Raw genomic sequence first — 21,596 nt, forward strand, 5'->3', positions numbered from 1 at the left:
ACATCGTTGTGTTGTCGCCGAGACTAGCAAGCCATGCAGTCTTTTATTCATTAGTGTGCTGAGCAGTTGCTATCGGCAGTGATGTTATTGTTGATGAATATTGGAAACACTTTTGCTGAAACTTTTGATTCAGTTATATCAAAATGGCTATGTAGTGTTGTTTTCATAAACAAAAATAATAGTAATAAAAAATAAGAATTTTTTATTATTATCCATTACAAGGTTATTTTAAAAAATTACTTGAATCAAAAGGTAAAAATTAAATTTATTTTTAAAATAGCAAAAAATTGATTATTAATTGGCAGTCGAAAAAGATACTTTTGCATGGAGGCATTCATTTTGTAAGCACTATTGTTAACGTAGTTGAGAGATGCTGCCAGTATGCTGAAATCACACCTTAAGCATACTGACAATAGGCTTAATAATTGAACATATGTGTTAAAAGCACTGCAAGACGTGCTGAATATAAGAATGCATGGAAGATGATGTGACAGTTTGGTTGTGCTGAAATCGAGGCTTGATGAGAAAGACTTTCTTGTTAGCCTCATGCTGAAATCGTGTGACGACACAGTGTTTGTGGGAGATGTGCTAGTCAAAGGCTTGAGCAGAGCAGATCCACGAGATCGTTATCAGCGCTCAATGGTTGTTTTTTTATCTCGCTACTAATTCTAATACGTTGTCGAGAAAAAAACAAATAACTCTTGGTTTGCTATGGAAAAAAGGTGATGAATATGTGAATCCAGAAGCTGAAATATACTTCATGCAATGATGTCATTGAGTGAACTGTCTGTTTCTGAAGTTAAAAAGCCAAAATCTGTACTTTTAAGTAAGTGGCACAATGAATTTCCATGGATTTCGTACAATTCAGTGAATGGAAAAGCTATCTGTTAAGTATGATAGCTTTTCCATTCACATGATGTTAAGTGTAGAGATGCAGGAAGTAAGATGGTTATGGCAGCTGGTATAACAAACTTACAACACTTGAATTTTGTCCATCATGAACAGACTAGTGAACATAAAAGTGCAAATAGGACAAATGCAGACTCATATTGATAAATGTGCAGATCAGGTCAGTGAATGGGATCTTGTTGTGTTTTGGACTGTTTATACAGTAGCCAAAGAAGACATTTCAGACAGGAAATACCAGGCTTTTATGATGATACAAAAAGCCAATGCAGTTTAATGTATAACACAGTCCTATATCAATTTACATCATAGTTGAATAACAGATTGAAACTTGCATGCATTTCTGATGTTTTCACACAGCAGCTTGAAAAGGATATGAATAATAGCCCTTTTATTTCATTGTTGATTGATGAGTCTACAGATGTAGCTGTATCAAAGAAACTGATAATCTTTGTTAAATTATTTAAACAGCAACTTGAAATACACTTCTGGGCAAATTTAACTATACCATCTTGCATGGAATGCAATTCTGATGACATCATGAAAATGATTTGTCAGTTTTTGGGAGAAAAAAAATTCCATTAACTAACATTTTAGGACTTGGCACAGATGGAGCAGCTATTATGACTGGCAGAATCAATGGTGTAGGTGTGCAACTCAAAAACAAAAGTCCATTACATACAGTGTATAACATTCACTGTATGGCTCATAAACTATTTGTGTGTGTGAGCCAAGCAGCAGAAGGCATTGAAGCATTTACTAGAGTACAAGATACAATTACAGTAATAGCTTATGTAGATGAATTAAAATATTTACACATTATCATGGGAGAGCTACAAGAAATGCAAAAGATACTGGAAGAGAAGGTTTTAACTTTAAAGTTACAGCATTCCATTTGATGGCTTTCACAAGGCTGTGCAGTTTATGTTCTATTTAAAAGTTATGATGCTCTTGTTTTAGTACTCAAAAATCAATGTGAATCATCTGGAAGAAAAAATGCCATGACAAGGCATTTGGAATTTTGAAAACAACTGATTATTCATTTATAGCTCTACTGTGTTTACTTTATGATGATCTGGAAATAATTGATAAACTCTCTCATGCTTTTCAGTCAAATAACTTAAATTTCATAAAAGTAATTGAAAGAGTTGAGACATCCAAACATAGACTCCAAATGATGAAAACTATTTATGGTCCAAAGTTGAAAAGCTTCATTGCTGAAATTCAAAATAAGGAAGGATACTATCACGATATTAAATTACACATTTCATCATCAGCAAAGGAACTTTTTGAAAAAAATAAAGACAGATTTCTGAATATGTTAACTGATGATCTGAATGGTTTGATAGTTCTACAATGGAGCTCTTCAAAGCATTTGACTTAACTTTAAATGCAGCGTCATTGCCATCCCTGTCAACACATGATGATGCACTCAAAAAAATTATCTCAATATAATGTAAAGATGAACTCCAAAACATTTATTCTAACTCTTTACCACAAGAGAGTGGACTCAGAGCAGACTAGATTCATTAAGTTAAGTATCTTTGTGAAAAATATAATGCTATGAAGTTCCCCGACTTCAGCAAAATAATTTGTGAAGCTACAGTCGACGGTGATGCCAGTGAACCTTTATACTTAGAATTTCGAAAATTGTTTATTATTGCCCATATATTGCCATTTTCCATAGCATCCTGTGAGCGGAGGTTTTCAACTCAAAACAGGAACAAGTGTGAGAGAGGAAATAGACTTCGTGACAAACGTGGAAATTCTGAATAATATATCATGTAAAGAACTGTCTTTTTACATGGAAGAAATTAAAGTGCAACATGAATTTTTCAGAAGCTATAATTAAATTCAAGAGAAATTTTAAAAATTGAAGTCGAAAGTTAGCAAACATTTGGCATTCATTTTGACTTACTTAATATTTTCTTCATGCATTTTTTTATTTTTTCACTAAGCTGCAATTTAAACAGAAAACACAATCCCATACATTCAGACTTTACAGCTGTAATCCCTTCAGATTGGGTAGTGAATGAGTTGCCTCCACAATCCTATAACTACATTAATTCTATTTAATGTAGCTATGTGCTATTGCTAAATTCTAATATGGGTAAAATACCCCTTCAAATTTTGGTGAAGGGTATTTACTAGTGATGTAACAAATATTCGGTTACTATTCGGTATTCGGCTTATTTTTCGCTATTCGGCCGAATACCGAATACCTAAAAACAGGAGTAAGAAATAACAAAAACACAGTAAATTAATCATTTTGATATTTAGATTTAATGTTGTTGGGTTAGTGTTGTTTGTTTACATTTATTTATAACTTATAACATGCACAAAATAAAAAAAAATAATAATAGTCACATGTATTCACAATTTATAATTACAAAGATCAGCACATGTACACACCTATTCGTTTGAGAATTGTCGCACACCTGTGAGGGTCTGACCCTGCCTATCCTTTTTAAGCGCTTGTCTTTCCTCTATCCTTTCTCTTTCCTCCATATCTCTAGTCCACGTATGACTATGCATACATCATAATACATGCCCACGATACTTTCGATTCATCACTTTTCCGTCATAGTTTTTCAATTTTATAATTATGTGACTCACAGCCTGATGATAACGGAGAAAAGAGACAGATAGGATGTTGGTATATGTCACAGTTATGATTTCACAGATTCCCGAACAATCCCATAGTAGCCTGAACGGTCCCAGGCTTTCGCCCATGCACGCTAAGTGACTTCCATTACAAGCATTTAGCTTTCTGAAGTTTACGACGACAATTGTTTGGCATTGACGGCTGCAAATTTCATGCCAATAAGCTGCTTCAACTTGTTTGATTATGTTATCAACTCAATTTCATACTTATTTTCACATTTTCACTTCGCGGTCCTTCTCTGTTCTTTTTCCGTTATTTACATGTATAGGTCATTTCATTGTTATTCACATTTGATATCATCATATATCGCATACTGCCATGATGCTCTTGTCTGTCTGCTACAACTGTCAAGAAGTAACACAATTGGCGAAGCATAGTGACAGCGGGCCAATAGAGAGCAGGGTCCTTGCCATAATGAGGTTTGCGCACCAATTTTTGTATGTGCATTAATCAAGCCGAATATTCGGCTATTCGGCCACGCTTCTGGCCAAATATTCAGTATTCGGCCTCAGGCCAAATATACTATTTGTTGCAACAGTAGTATTTACCCATTGAGTTAATATTCCCCATGAACTCTGACTGATATTTGCCTTGAGCATTTTCAAGCTACAAGCACAGTAGAACCAGTTGTCAGTAGAAGGGTTAATTTACATACTATAGACCTTAGTCTGTATGGATTTTTATTGAAAAATGCTGCATGGTTTTTCTGACATTCCTTATCTTTAAAAGTTAAATGATGAATGCTTAGTTATATCCAGCTCTCTCTGCATCAACAGTTTGTAATTTGGAAAGAGTAAGGAAATGGTCTATCTGATGTTTCTCCAATACTGTACAACTGAGGTAGATTCATCTATCTCGTGGATACATTTCAAATAAAAATTTCACTCCATTCTCCCATAACAAAGAGATATAAATATTTCCTGTAAAAGAAATAGCTGAAATTAGAAATGCTGCTGCTGCTTTCAGCATGAATATTTGTGTCAAAGATACAGAAAAATTTCAGCAACTGCAAATCTGGATTAGTAAAATTTGCACTTTGAAATGGTGGCAGATTTTGGCTCAAATAACTGATATTATTGAATATGTGGACTTAATATTTTATGAACTTGCAGATTTTTTGCAGAATTTTTTGATTGCAGAACTTTGCAGAATATTTAATGATTGCAAAAACACTGTGGTACCAAAAGGTATTGGAAATGGTCCATTTAAGTTGAATGTGTGCAAGAGAGTGCCGCCGTCGTTTTTCATCGTCATCTGTTTTTATTTACAAACAAATGTTTGTTTTATATGTAAAGAAATTTTGTGCCAACAAGTTTTCAAAACGTTAAGTGTAATCAAGCAAAAAATGTGCATTAAATTTTGTATTCATAACAGAATTACTGCTACAAAAACAATAGCCTATCATCACCACAGGTTTTTTGCAACATTTCTATCAAAAACAAGAATTTTCAAGTGGTATAAGATGTTTGAGGAAGACGGAGAACACAAAGATGAACCACACTCTGGTAGACCGTCCATTTCAACTGATGAACAACACATTGCTTGAGTCCAAAGATTTGGAGTTTAATGATTATCGTTTAAGAGTTAGGGACATTATTGAACATGTCCCAGTATTATTTGGATCTTGTCAAGCAATTTTAAAAGAGTATTCTGGCTTGTGGCACATTGCTTTTAGATTTGTCCCAAAAATGTTGAATTTTTTCAGAAAGATGTTTGAGTGGCTGAGGAAATGCTTTCTCTAGGCAAATTGTTCTTAATGATACCAATATTGGTATATGGTATAAACATGGTGGAACTCTATTAAAAATATCATAGATAAGTTTATGAAGACTCAGAGTTACATTGATAATGATGTCAAAAGGATATAGAACAATTTTTACTGCTGCTCTCCAAATATTGACTAATTGTTTACCAATTGATATAGAAATGATGAAATGGTATTTTAGTAAAATAAGGCAAAAACAAAGTTTTGCATTTAAAGGTCTTGAATATGATTTTAGTATTGACGTTGATAATACAAAGATTAAAACTATTAAATATAATATAAATAATTATTGGCATTATGGTAGAGTAGATGGAATATGGAAGTTAAGAGTAGAATAACATCAATGCTTTTCCCTACAGTAGAACAAAGAGTAAGTAAAAATTGGATAGAATTGACTTATTATAATACCCAGTTGTTGAGTCGGCATGGATATTTCCAGCAAAATTTTTATCAGTTTTTGTGGGTTGAAAGTGACATGTGCGAATGTGGAAAAATGGTTACTTTGGAGAAATTTTTGTTTGAATGTGATTATTTAAGAGATGAAACTGATAATATTTTACATATAATGAACATGAATAAAGATGAAAATTGGTCTTTTTAAGATACAGTATTGTGCGAATTAATGTGAACACAAGTGAAAATTTGAAAAAAAAGAAAAAAAAAATATTTATTGGTTAAAGATGAATAGAATCGAAAAATGAATACAATTTAAATTGTTTTAATATGAAATATGTCCTCCCTTGGCTTTAATAACCTCTTGAACACGTTTTGGCATGGAATCAATAAGTTTTTTACAGTTTTCTGTTATTTGCTGGTCTCAAAACCATATCTGGATTACAGTCTCTATCAGTTTTGTATTTGTTGTGCAATCTATTTCATGAAGTCTAGCTTTTACTTTTAAAATCTGGTGAATTTCCTGGCCATTTAAGACATGATATCTTTTTGTCTTCGAAATATTTAATCATGATCTTGGAAACGTGACAAGGAGCCAAGTCTTGTTGAAATACTGCTTGATCGTTGGCATCAATTTTTCCTAGTTCAACTTCCAATCTTTGTTTTAACAAGTCTCTGTTTTTTTGAGAGTTCATCGTGCCTTCGACCGGCACAAGGGATATGGTACCTTTATAAGAAAAGCAGCCCCAGAACATCTTTAATGGATGTTTAACTGCTTGATCAATATGAGCTGCCATAAGTTTTTTGTTGTCACTTTTTCTAACGTAACAAGATCGCTGTCCTTGTACCAAAAAATGGCTCTCATCTGAAAACAACACTTTCCTCCAATCTTCAACAGTCCAGTACACACATTTTTTTGCCCAATCATATTGTTTTTTCATCGTGGCAGCAGTCAATAACTGTTTCTTTTGAGGTCTAACCATTTTACTTTCACTTTCTATAAGTCATTTGTGTACGGTGGAGTCATGAACAATAACTCTAGCATGTGCTAAGTCTTGTTGAATTTCTTGACTGGTTTTCCTAGAATTTAATTTACTTTCCCATATTAAAAAAGCTTCATCCCTTGCTTTGTCTTTCTTTTCCTTCCACATTTTCCTTTTCTGTTCACCCCAGTGTCCCTTTTTTGCTTCAAAATCTTGTTTACAGCTCCTAAACTCACATCACACTCCTTGACAATATCTCTCTGAGTCATTGATGTGGGTTCACTCAAAGTAACAATCTTAACCAGTTGATTATAACTGAATGTTTGTTTTAGTCCCATTTATAATTTGTTTTAAAAAGATTTATAATCAGCTATTTTAGTATGTATGTATGTATGTTTCTGTGTTCTTTATTGTTAAATATACATACAGTCTCTTTTATTTATTGTATTTGTTAATATTTGACGTTGAAATTGTAAGTTTATAAAATGCTGTTTTGTAACAATAATAAGATGATGTGTTTTGCCGGTAAGCCCATGGCAGATACCACAATGGGAGTGTGGTGAGACTTCTGGAGTGTTTGTTGAATTTTTGGCCAAAAATTCAAGAAATACGGTTCCACAAGCTTCCCATATTTATCCGATACAGCACCGTGTGACTTTTTACCATTTCCCGTACTAAAATCTCCACTTCATAGTAACCGTTTTGAGTTGATCAATGCCATAAAACAAAATTTGCTGCAAATTCCAAATGGGTTTCACAAAAACTACTTTATTTATTTGGGCTGCTATTTGAAAAAGTTATAGACCTATAAATTCCCACTGTCATCTGTCCATCCATCCGTTTGTCTTTCCTTCCTTAATCTCGAGAATGGAGTTAGATGAGAGTAGAGACCAGATATGGAACCTTAGGTGCAGGAGGCGCTGATTAACTACATACAAACTTCTGGTAGAAAGAGGAAGTCATCTTATTTAAATTTTAAAAATTTTTCCCAAAGGGAGGTAGATAATGACTGGAAGGACTCTGTTGCTAACAGAAAAAGTATGATGTACAGGGGCAAATCAACTTCAAATTTACTCCATTGATCTCAGACGAATTATAAAAATTTCACATGACTCTTCCAGACTATCCACATATTTATAACTTTTCTAAATTGTATTGTTGTCATGTTTGTCTGAGTGTGGGTGTGATCATGCACATTAAAACAAATGTAAATCAACACCACTCAACTTTTAATGTACAGTCCATTACAAAAGTGTAGGAACACCACAAATTTTGTGTTTTTTCAATTTGAAATTATTACTGGAAATATTATTATTTATCATTATTTTAATTATTTTATCAGGTTTTTTTACATTTCATAAAGCATCATAAATTTATTTTTCACAAATATTCATTTTTTGATGTGTTACAAAAGTATATGTACACTTTCTAAAATTACATAAAAATATTTTAAAATGTATTTTAAACATTTTTAGTATTTGATTTCATCCCCTTTGGCTACAATTACCTGAAAAATTCTGTTAGGCATGGAGTTTATAATTTTTTTAATTGTTCATCCTTAATTTCATCCCACGCATCCATTATTGCAATTTTCAATTGATTTACAGATTCATATTGTTTCCCTTTTTTATAAACAATGGCTGCTAAAATNTTTGCATGGAGGCATTCATTTTGTAAGCACTATTGTTAACGTAGTTGAGAGATGCTGCCAGTATGCTGAAATCACACCTTAAGCATACTGACAATAGGCTTAATAATTGAACATATGTGTTAAAAGCACTGCAAGACGTGCTGAATATAAGAATGCATGGAAGATGATGTGACAGTTTGGTTGTGCTGAAATCGAGGCTTGATGAGAAAGACTTTCTTGTTAGCCTCATGCTGAAATCGTGTGACGACACAGTGTTTGTGGGAGATGTGCTAGTCAAAGGCTTGAGCAGAGCAGATCCACGAGATCGTTATCAGCGCTCAATGGTTGTTTTTTTATCTCGCTACTAATTCTAATACGTTGTCGAGAAAAAAACAAATAACTCTTGGTTTGCTATGGAAAAAAGGTGATGAATATGTGAATCCAGAAGCTGAAATATACTTCATGCAATGATGTCATTGAGTGAACTGTCTGTTTCTGAAGTTAAAAAGCCAAAATCTGTACTTTTAAGTAAGTGGCACAATGAATTTCCATGGATTTCGTACAATTCAGTGAATGGAAAAGCTATCTGTTAAGTATGATAGCTTTTCCATTCACATGATGTTAAGTGTAGAGATGCAGGAAGTAAGATGGTTATGGCAGCTGGTATAACAAACTTACAACACTTGAATTTTGTCCATCATGAACAGACTAGTGAACATAAAAGTGCAAATAGGACAAATGCAGACTCATATTGATAAATGTGCAGATCAGGTCAGTGAATGGGATCTTGTTGTGTTTTGGACTGTTTATACAGTAGCCAAAGAAGACATTTCAGACAGGAAATACCAGGCTTTTATGATGATACAAAAAGCCAATGCAGTTTAATGTATAACACAGTCCTATATCAATTTACATCATAGTTGAATAACAGATTGAAACTTGCATGCATTTCTGATGTTTTCACACAGCAGCTTGAAAAGGATATGAATAATAGCCCTTTTATTTCATTGTTGATTGATGAGTCTACAGATGTAGCTGTATCAAAGAAACTGATAATCTTTGTTAAATTATTTAAACAGCAACTTGAAATACACTTCTGGGCAAATTTAACTATACCATCTTGCATGGAATGCAATTCTGATGACATCATGAAAATGATTTGTCAGTTTTTGGGAGAAAAAAAATTCCATTAACTAACATTTTAGGACTTGGCACAGATGGAGCAGCTATTATGACTGGCAGAATCAATGGTGTAGGTGTGCAACTCAAAAACAAAAGTCCATTACATACAGTGTATAACATTCACTGTATGGCTCATAAACTATTTGTGTGTGTGAGCCAAGCAGCAGAAGGCATTGAAGCATTTACTAGAGTACAAGATACAATTACAGTAATAGCTTATGTAGATGAATTAAAATATTTACACATTATCATGGGAGAGCTACAAGAAATGCAAAAGATACTGGAAGAGAAGGTTTTAACTTTAAAGTTACAGCATTCCATTTGATGGCTTTCACAAGGCTGTGCAGTTTATGTTCTATTTAAAAGTTATGATGCTCTTGTTTTAGTACTCAAAAATCAATGTGAATCATCTGGAAGAAAAAATGCCATGACAAGGCATTTGGAATTTTGAAAACAACTGATTATTCATTTATAGCTCTACTGTGTTTACTTTATGATGATCTGGAAATAATTGATAAACTCTCTCATGCTTTTCAGTCAAATAACTTAAATTTCATAAAAGTAATTGAAAGAGTTGAGACATCCAAACATAGACTCCAAATGATGAAAACTATTTATGGTCCAAAGTTGAAAAGCTTCATTGCTGAAATTCAAAATAAGGAAGGATACTATCACGATATTAAATTACACATTTCATCATCAGCAAAGGAACTTTTTGAAAAAAATAAAGACAGATTTCTGAATATGTTAACTGATGATCTGAATGGTTTGATAGTTCTACAATGGAGCTCTTCAAAGCATTTGACTTAACTTTAAATGCAGCGTCATTGCCATCCCTGTCAACACATGATGATGCACTCAAAAAAATTATCTCAATATAATGTAAAGATGAACTCCAAAACATTTATTCTAACTCTTTACCACAAGAGAGTGGACTCAGAGCAGACTAGATTCATTAAGTTAAGTATCTTTGTGAAAAATATAATGCTATGAAGTTCCCCGACTTCAGCAAAATAATTTGTGAAGCTACAGTCGACGGTGATGCCAGTGAACCTTTATACTTAGAATTTCGAAAATTGTTTATTATTGCCCATATATTGCCATTTTCCATAGCATCCTGTGAGCGGAGGTTTTCAACTCAAAACAGGAACAAGTGTGAGAGAGGAAATAGACTTCGTGACAAACGTGGAAATTCTGAATAATATATCATGTAAAGAACTGTCTTTTTACATGGAAGAAATTAAAGTGCAACATGAATTTTTCAGAAGCTATAATTAAATTCAAGAGAAATTTTAAAAATTGAAGTCGAAAGTTAGCAAACATTTGGCATTCATTTTGACTTACTTAATATTTTCTTCATGCATTTTTTTATTTTTTCACTAAGCTGCAATTTAAACAGAAAACACAATCCCATACATTCAGACTTTACAGCTGTAATCCCTTCAGATTGGGTAGTGAATGAGTTGCCTCCACAATCCTATAACTACATTAATTCTATTTAATGTAGCTATGTGCTATTGCTAAATTCTAATATGGGTAAAATACCCCTTCAAATTTTGGTGAAGGGTATTTACTAGTGATGTAACAAATATTCGGTTACTATTCGGTATTCGGCTTATTTTTCGCTATTCGGCCGAATACCGAATACCTAAAAACAGGAGTAAGAAATAACAAAAACACAGTAAATTAATCATTTTGATATTTAGATTTAATGTTGTTGGGTTAGTGTTGTTTGTTTACATTTATTTATAACTTATAACATGCACAAAATAAAAAAAAATAATAATAGTCACATGTATTCACAATTTATAATTACAAAGATCAGCACATGTACACACCTATTCGTTTGAGAATTGTCGCACACCTGTGAGGGTCTGACCCTGCCTATCCTTTTTAAGCGCTTGTCTTTCCTCTATCCTTTCTCTTTCCTCCATATCTCTAGTCCACGTATGACTATGCATACATCATAATACATGCCCACGATACTTTCGATTCATCACTTTTCCGTCATAGTTTTTCAATTTTATAATTATGTGACTCACAGCCTGATGATAACGGAGAAAAGAGACAGATAGGATGTTGGTATATGTCACAGTTATGATTTCACAGATTCCCGAACAATCCCATAGTAGCCTGAACGGTCCCAGGCTTTCGCCCATGCACGCTAAGTGACTTCCATTACAAGCATTTAGCTTTCTGAAGTTTACGACGACAATTGTTTGGCATTGACGGCTGCAAATTTCATGCCAATAAGCTGCTTCAACTTGTTTGATTATGTTATCAACTCAATTTCATACTTATTTTCACATTTTCACTTCGCGGTCCTTCTCTGTTCTTTTTCCGTTATTTACATGTATAGGTCATTTCATTGTTATTCACATTTGATATCATCATATATCGCATACTGCCATGATGCTCTTGTCTGTCTGCTACAACTGTCAAGAAGTAACACAATTGGCGAAGCATAGTGACAGCGGGCCAATAGAGAGCAGGGTCCTTGCCATAATGAGGTTTGCGCACCAATTTTTGTATGTGCATTAATCAAGCCGAATATTCGGCTATTCGGCCACGCTTCTGGCCAAATATTCAGTATTCGGCCTCAGGCCAAATATACTATTTGTTGCAACAGTAGTATTTACCCATTGAGTTAATATTCCCCATGAACTCTGACTGATATTTGCCTTGAGCATTTTCAAGCTACAAGCACAGTAGAACCAGTTGTCAGTAGAAGGGTTAATTTACATACTATAGACCTTAGTCTGTATGGATTTTTATTGAAAAATGCTGCATGGTTTTTCTGACATTCCTTATCTTTAAAAGTTAAATGATGAATGCTTAGTTATATCCAGCTCTCTCTGCATCAACAGTTTGTAATTTGGAAAGAGTAAGGAAATGGTCTATCTGATGTTTCTCCAATACTGTACAACTGAGGTAGATTCATCTATCTCGTGGATACATTTCAAATAAAAATTTCACTCCATTCTCCCATAACAAAGAGATATAAATATTTCCTGTAAAAGAAATAGCTGAAATTAGAAATGCTGCTGCTGCTTTCAGCATGAATATTTGTGTCAAAGATACAGAAAAATTTCAGCAACTGCAAATCTGGATTAGTAAAATTTGCACTTTGAAATGGTGGCAGAATCTTGGCTCAAATAACTGGTATTATTGAATACGTGGACTTAATATTTTATGAACTTCAACAATGATTGCAAAAATACTGCCGTGATCAAAAGGTATTGGAAATGGTCCATTTAAGTTGAATGTGTGCAAGAGAGTGCCGCTGTCGTTTTTCATCGTCATCTGTTTTTATTTATACAAACAAATGCTTGTTTTATATGTAAAGGAATTTCGTGCCAACGAGTTTCAAAATGTTAAGTGTAATCAAGCAAAGAATGTGCATTAAATTTTGTATTCATAACAGAATTACTGCTACAAAAACATAGCCTATCATCACCACACGTTTTTTGCAACATTTTCTATCAAAAACAAGAATTTTCAAGTGGTATAAGATGTTTGAGGAAGACAGAACACAAAGATGAACAACACATTGCTCGAGTCCAAAGATTTGGAGTTTAATGATTATCGTTTAAGAGTTAGGGACATTATTGAACATGTCCCAGTATTATTTGGATCTTGTCAAGCAATTTTAAAAGAGTATTCAGGCTTGTGGCACATTGCTTTTAGATTTGTCCCAAAAATGTTGAATTTTTTCAGAAAGATGTTTGAGTGGCTGAGGAAATGCTTTCTCTAGGCAAATTGTTCTTAATGATACCAATATTGGTATATGGTATAAACGTATGGTGGAACTCTATTAAAAATATCATAGATAAGTTTATGAAGACTCAGAGTTACATTGATAATGATGTCAAAAGGATATAGAACAATTTTTACTGCTGCTCTCCAAATATTGACTAATTGTTTACCAATTGATATAGAAATGATGAAATGGTATTTTAGTAAAATAAGGCAAAAACAAAGTTTTGCATTTAAAGGTCTTGAATATGATTTTAGTATTGACGTTGATAATACAAAGATTAAAACTATTAAATATAATATAAATAATTATTGGCATTATGGTAGAGTAGATGGAATATGGAAGTTAAGAGTAGAATAACATCAATGCTTTTCCCTACAGTAGAACAAAGAGTAAGTAAAAATTGGATAGAATTGACTTATTATAATACCCAGTTGTTGAGTCGGCATGGATATTTCCAGCAAAATTTTTATCAGTTTTTGTGGGTTGAAAGTGACATGTGCGAATGTGGAAAAATGGTTACTTTGGAGAAATTTTTGTTTGAATGTGATTATTTAAGAGATGAAACTGATAATATTTTACATATAATGAACATGAATAAAGATGAAAATTGGTCTTTTTAAGATACAGTATTGTGCGAATTAATGTGAACACAAGTGAAAATTTGAAAAAAAAGAAAAAAAAAATATTTATTGGTTAAAGATGAATAGAATCGAAAAATGAATACAATTTAAATTGTTTTAATATGAAATATGTCCTCCCTTGGCTTTAATAACCTCTTGAACACGTTTTGGCATGGAATCAATAAGTTTTTTACAGTTTTCTGTTATTTGCTGGTCTCAAAACCATATCTGGATTACAGTCTCTATCAGTTTTGTATTTGTTGTGCAATCTATTTCATGAAGTCTAGCTTTTACTTTTAAAATCTGGTGAATTTCCTGGCCATTTAAGACATGATATCTTTTTGTCTTCGAAATATTTAATCATGATCTTGGAAACGTGACAAGGAGCCAAGTCTTGTTGAAATACTGCTTGATCGTTGGCATCAATTTTTCCTAGTTCAACTTCCAATCTTTGTTTTAACAAGTCTCTGTTTTTTTGAGAGTTCATCGTGCCTTCGACCGGCACAAGGGATATGGTACCTTTATAAGAAAAGCAGCCCCAGAACATCTTTAATGGATGTTTAACTGCTTGATCAATATGAGCTGCCATAAGTTTTTTGTTGTCACTTTTTCTAACGTAACAAGATCGCTGTCCTTGTACCAAAAAATGGCTCTCATCTGAAAACAACACTTTCCTCCAATCTTCAACAGTCCAGTACACACATTTTTTTGCCCAATCATATTGTTTTTTCATCGTGGCAGCAGTCAATAACTGTTTCTTTTGAGGTCTAACCATTTTACTTTCACTTTCTATAAGTCATTTGTGTACGGTGGAGTCATGAACAATAACTCTAGCATGTGCTAAGTCTTGTTGAATTTCTTGACTGGTTTTCCTAGAATTTAATTTACTTTCCCATATTAAAAAAGCTTCATCCCTTGCTTTGTCTTTCTTTTCCTTCCACATTTTCCTTTTCTGTTCACCCCAGTGTCCCTTTTTTGCTTCAAAATCTTGTTTACAGCTCCTAAACTCACATCACACTCCTTGACAATATCTCTCTGAGTCATTGATGTGGGTTCACTCAAAGTAACAATCTTAACCAGTTGATTATAACTGAATGTTTGTTTTAGTCCCATTTATAATTTGTTTTAAAAAGATTTATAATCAGCTATTTTAGTATGTATGTATGTATGTTTCTGTGTTCTTTATTGTTAAATATACATACAGTCTCTTTTATTTATTGTATTTGTTAATATTTGACGTTGAAATTGTAAGTTTATAAAATGCTGTTTTGTAACAATAATAAGATGATGTGTTTTGCCGGTAAGCCCATGGCAGATACCACAATGGGAGTGTGGTGAGACTTCTGGAGTGTTTGTTGAATTTTTGGCCAAAAATTCAAGAAATACGGTTCCACAAGCTTCCCATATTTATCCGATACAGCACCGTGTGACTTTTTACCATTTCCCGTACTAAAATCTCCACTTCATAGTAACCGTTTTGAGTTGATCAATGCCATAAAACAAAATTTGCTGCAAATTCCAAATGGGTTTCACAAAAACTACTTTATTTATTTGGGCTGCTATTTGAAAAAGTTATAGACCTATAAATTCCCACTGTCATCTGTCCATCCATCCGTTTGTCTTTCCTTCCTTAATCTCGAGAATGGAGTTAGATGAGAGTAGAGACCAGATATGGAACCTTAGGTGCAGGAGGCGCTGATTAACTACATACAAACTTCTGGTAGAAAGAGGAAGTCATCTTATTTAAATTTTAAAAATTTTTCCCAAAGGGAGGTAGATAATGACTGGAAGGACTCTGTTGCTAACAGAAAAAGTATGATGTACAGGGGCAAATCAACTTCAAATTTACTCCATTGATCTCAGACGAATTATAAAAATTTCACATGACTCTTCCAGACTATCCACATATTTATAACTTTTCTAAATTGTATTGTTGTCATGTTTGTCTGAGTGTGGGTGTGATCATGCACATTAAAACAAATGTAAATCAACACCACTCAACTTTTAATGTACAGTCCATTACAAAAGTGTAGGAACACCACAAATTTTGTGTTTTTTCAATTTGAAATTATTACTGGAAATATTATTATTTATCATTATTTTAATTATTTTATCNGGTGTGATCATGCACATTAAAACAAATGTAAATCAACACCACTCAACTTTTAATGTACAGTCCATTACAAAAGTGTAGGAACACCACAAATTTTGTTTTTTCAATTTGAAATTATTACTGGAAATATTATTATTTATCATTATTTTAATTATTTTATCAGGTTTTTTTACATTTCATAAAGCATCATAAATTTATTTTTCACAAATATTCATTTTTTGATGTGTTACAAAAGTATATGTACACTTTCTAAAATTACATAAAAATATTTTAAAATGTATTTTAAACATTTTTAGTATTTGATTTCATCCCCTTTGGCTACAATTACCTGAAAAATTCTGTTAGGCATGGAGTTTATAATTTTTTTAATTGTTCATCCTTAATTTCATCCCACGCATCCATTATTGCAATTTTCAATTGATTTACAGATTCATATTGTTTCCCTTTTTTATAAACAATGGCTGCTAAAATCCCCCATAAATTTTCATGGGATTGGACTACGTGAAGGCCAGTCAATTACATCTAACATTTTCTTTTTTAAACCAATTTTTGTTGACATTGAGGCATGAATGGAAGCATTATCTTGTTGAAATTATCATTTATGACCTCCGATTAATGCATCAAATGTAATCATATTATTATACAATAATTCTTGATACTTCTCTGAGTTCATATTTTTGTCAACAAATACTAAATCAGTTTTACCTCCCCATCCAAAACCACAGCAAATCATTACAGACCCACCCATTGTTGCTGGTTTATTTTAACTCTGCTTTCTCTTTTTAAATCATTTAATTTCTAAGAGACTTTTAAGTGGTGTACTGTACCTATACTTTTGTAACATGTCAAAAAGACATTTATGCTGATTTATTAGTTGTAAAAAACCTGATAAAATAAATTTTGAAAAAACAAAATTTATAGTGTTCCTATACTTTTGTAACAGACTGTAGTAATGTTTAAATTAAACTAAACATTATAAAACAATATCTCACATCAGCAACAATAATGTGTTAAATTTCACAACTGTTATAATTAAGTCACACATTTATTTCAGATAACCACAGCTATTAAAAATACATTAAAACTTTCTGTTCGACCCAATATAGCCTTTACTTATTAACCGTGTTGTCGGAAGGCATCGCCGTACTGATTATAATGTCTTTAAATTTCATAACATATCTTTATAAAGCTTGCATGAATATCCGATACGTGTAAAACAGATTTAATTTAAAGTAGATTAAAAATCGCAGCTTGGCATTTAGACAATGTCACAATAAATATTTGTTTTGTTTCTTTTTTATTTTCTCTTCTCTTCTCTTCTCTTGATCTTGCACCATCTTTTGTAATTGTAATTTATCATTCATGTACTGTTATAATATTTAAAAAATAATACTTATTATTATTTTATTAATAATAATATAATAATTTATAATAATAATAATTTTGTTATTNTTATAGCATAGTTTATACAGATTATTTTCAAAAAATTATACGTGTTTTGGAAATGTTGAGTCGAATTAGTCTAGAATCGGTTAATTTTATACAAGAAAACCTTTCAAACAGCCTTAGTCCGTAAAGTTCCCACCTATCGGGCTGCGATTGGCTCATGTATTTAATCGTTCCTACAACATAATTTTCGGTTAGCGTGGAACGTATCGAAGCGTTATAGGCGGGGTCTACTGTATTCACAATTTATAATTACAAAGATCAGCACACGTACACCTATTCATTCGAGAATCGTCGCACACCTGTGAGGGTCTGACCCTGCCTATCTTTTTTAAGCACTTGTCTTTCCTCTATCCTTTCTTTTTCCTCCATATCTCTAGTCCACGTATGCCTATGCATACATCATAATATGCACTCACGATACTTTTGATTCGTCACTTTTCTGTCATAGTTTTTCCATTTTATAATTATGTGACTCATAGCCTGGTGATAATGGAGAAAAGAGACAGATAGGATGTCGGTATGTATCACAGTTATGATTTCACAGATTCCCGAACGGTCCCATGGTAGCCTGAATGGTAGCCTGAATTTTTGGATGTAGGACACCTTGAAATGTTAAGAATTCAAAAAAAAATTGGAGATTTTTTTTCTGTATGGATATTTGTGTGTGAGGATGCATGATTTTTGTTCACCCTCTTTCAGGTTTTTTTGTCAAAAATTTCTGAAATTTTTCAGGGAGGTTTGTGTATTAGGGGGATCAATGCTATTAAATTTTGGTGGTTAACGGTCGGAATGGGGTAGGTAATAGGGTCGTGTGTATCTCCAATATCCAGACTTAATGACAATTTTACTGGTTATTAGCATTTACAATTTTTTTATAAAAACATCCTTAGCATCAAAATTAGCATTATGATATTTTATACAGTAGACCCCCCTATAACGCTGGTTCCTATAATGCGGATTCCTACAACGCAAAATTCTTATAAAGCAGAACGTATCTACCGCATTATAAGGGGGTCTACTGTAATTTTTAACTATCATGTAACATTTGGTGGTGCATCTGTTATCATAGTTAAGCAACTCATTGCTGAACTTTTTATAAATCCTTTAAATCAATATCTGTAGTTATTCTATCCAGATTCTTTTCCAAAATCATTCAAAATAGTTTTATTCACAAATAATGGTTCTCATTGAATATTTCTTTTGGAGTTCTCTGTGGAGCATGGAAATATTTTTCTTTAGCCTTGGAATCAATTTAGATATCATGCTTAATTTTTTTCATATGCTTGGAGAATTCTTGCTTTACAATTTTGAAAGTAACTTGGCAATAAATTTCACATCTTCTGAAAGGAACTTGCCGTCAGACACACTTTCTAATTCGTTCAAAGTAGCTGTTGCAGGAGTGATATTATGTTCCATTTTTGTGAAACACCAATTTTAAGATTAAAATGGGAAATATAATTGCAAAGAAGTTGATTTCAGTTGTGGAAATATTCTTTCAAGTTTTTAAATTCTACTTTGTATTTTATTTTTAGATAAAGAATATATTTAAATTTTTTTCATTCATTCATTCAGTTGCCCATAGACCATAGTGGTGGGGAAGGAAAATGTCTGTACATAGACATGGGAGGAACTTTTTGACCGGAGCGTTTGCTAGCCATGGCCAACAGGTATTTCTGTGTTCGTTTGATCATTCGACTTTGATTTTATTTTCCTCGACGGTAAAAAATGTACGTAAAATTATTCTCAGGTATGGATTATCTGGTGGGGACATTTTGGACAACGTTGCCTACGTGCGTGCCTACAACAGTGATCATCAGAGTCAGTTACTTCTACAGGCTTCTGCTATGATGGTGGAATCTAGGTAAGTAGATGGACGTTGCCAAATTCAATGTCAGTTTTAAGTTAATCAATGCTGTTTTATTTTATTCAGATACGCACTACTAATAGTCGACAGTGCGACCGCTCTGTACAGAACGGACTATTCCGGAAGAGGAGAACTGTCGGCACGACAGATGCACCTGGCAAGATTTATGCGGATGTTGCTTCACTTGGCCGACGTGGTGAGTCAATAACCAAAAATAATTTATTTTCGTAAACTTCTTTTTATTAAATTCTTTCTGATCATGCAGAGGTTCGAGGTACAAAATGCTTACCAATCTTTGAACATGAATATATTTGAGTTAAATACTGCTACATAAAAATACAACCCCACTCACAATGAACTTTGTTCATCAGTTAAACTTTCAAACATTTACATACATATTAAACAGGGTACTGTAAATAAATAAATTCATTCCAGACTAAATAAACTATCTGTTTCCTTTCCCTCTGCTCTGAAAGTGACGTTGACACATTAAATAAGCTAATCGGTGATGCAATGCATCACCGATTAGCTTATTTAATGTGTCTTTCAGGTAGTATTAGTTAATTAAAAGAGCAAGTTTCTGAGCAGGTTGGTTGATGATCTACCCAAAGGAAAAAAGTTTTTCTCAAACTGTGATTAGACAGGCACTCATGGACGATAGCAGACATCCTTAGCTGACTTGGTTTGATAAGTCTTTGCATTCAGTTGTATCTTCACTGTCACCCTTTGTGTTCAACACTAAAAGGTAGGATAGATATTANGGAGCGTTTACTAGCCGTGGCTGACAGGTATTTCCGCGTTCATTTGATCATTGGACTTTGATTTTATTTTCCTCGACGATAAAAAATGTACGTAAAATTATTCTCAGGTATGGATTATCTGGTGGGGACGTTTTGGACAACGTTGCCTATGCGCGTGCCTACAACAGTGATCATCAGAGTCAGTTACTTCTACAGGCTTCTGCTATGATGGTGGAATCTAGGTAAGTAGATGGACGTTGCCAAATTCAATGTCAGTTTTAAGTTAATCAATGCTGTTTTATTTTATTCAGATACGCACTACTAATAGTCGACAGTGCGACCGCTCTGTACAGAACGGACTATTCCGGAAGAGGAGAACTGTCGGCACGACAGATGCACCTGGCAAGATTTATGCGGATGTTGCTTCACTTGGCCGACGTGGTGAGTCAATAACCAAAAATAATTTATTTTCGTAAACTTCTTTTTATTAAATTCTTTCTGATCATGCAGAGGTTCGAGGTACAAAATGCTTACCAATCTTTGAACATGAATATATTTGAGTTAAATACTGCTACATAAAAATACAACCCCACTCACAATGAACTTTGTTCATCAGTTAAACTTTCAAACATTTACATACATATTAAACAGGGTACTGTAAATAAATAAATTCATTCCAGACTAAATAAACTATCTGTTTCCTTTCCCTCTGCTCTGAAAGTGACGTTGACACATTAAATAAGCTAATCGGTGATGCAATGCATCACCGATTAGCTTATTTAATGTGTCTTTCAGGTAGTATTAGTTAATTAAAAGAGCAAGTTTCTGAGCAGGTTGGTTGATGATCTACCCAAAGGAAAAAAGTTTTTCTCAAACTGTGATTAGACAGGCACTCATGGACGATAGCAGACATCCTTAGCTGACTTGGTTTGATAAGTCTTTGCATTCAGTTGTAACTTCACTGTCACCCTTTGTGTTCAACACTAAAAGGTAAAATAGATATTAGGTACTCTGCATTTAGGAATTCTACCATTAGAATACAGCAATTAACACTACAAAATTCTCTAAATTCTTGAAAACTGTTACATTCTTAATAAAATCAATTGCAACCCATCAGACACTTCTAGAATGGATGTTGTTTTACAAATTAATTCCAGTTTAACTAACATGCTGATTCAACAACACGCGAGTGTGCAATGGGTGACAATTAATGTTGATGACAATTTGTAACAGCAGGTCAGAGAAATATACTGTGGTTACAGCCAGTTAGTTAGTAAATGTATAGAAAAACACTAGTGCTGTATGGATAATAGAGTGTATAGTGAGGAACCATGTGCATCAACTGTGCAAATACCAACAATACTTTACCTGATGGAACAAACATAAGACCAACCACAAAGCTTGCTCTTGACGGTGCTCCATTAATGTATGTGTTACCGCTAAAGCTCGAAATCCGTTAATGTGTACATTACCTAGCTAATCTGCAGATTAACTATTGTGATCCGTTAAAGCTGAGAAAATTGTTC

General features: G+C 33.2%; 2 protein-coding genes across 2 annotated transcripts in view; both read left to right on the top strand.

The window, feature by feature from the left end:
• LOC111639562 (DNA repair protein RAD51 homolog 1-like) overlaps positions 1–20,067 on the top strand; it is a 27,640-nt gene extending 7,573 nt beyond the window's left edge. Inside the window, 3 exon segments of the mRNA XM_023385449.1 lie at positions 19,039–19,133; positions 19,214–19,327; positions 19,397–20,067. Coding sequence (XP_023241217.1) covers positions 19,039–19,133; positions 19,214–19,327; positions 19,397–19,538 — 351 coding nt within the window. The 3' untranslated portion in view covers positions 19,539–20,067.
• On the top strand, positions 19,590–21,360 carry LOC111639559 (DNA repair protein RAD51 homolog 1-like). Its single transcript, XM_023385447.1, has 4 exons — positions 19,590–19,604; positions 20,036–20,118; positions 20,199–20,312; positions 20,382–21,360. The coding sequence occupies exons 1-4, from the start codon at positions 19,590–19,592 to the stop codon at positions 20,521–20,523; spliced, it is 354 nt and encodes a 117-aa protein (XP_023241215.1). The 3' UTR covers positions 20,524–21,360.
• The last annotated feature ends 236 nt before the right edge of the window (positions 21,361–21,596 follow it).

Source organism: Centruroides sculpturatus, unplaced genomic scaffold, assembly GCF_000671375.1.
Source record: "Centruroides sculpturatus isolate CEXI.00-Female unplaced genomic scaffold, Cexi_2.0 scaffold974, whole genome shotgun sequence".
NCBI lineage: Eukaryota > Metazoa > Arthropoda > Arachnida > Scorpiones > Buthidae > Centruroides > Centruroides sculpturatus.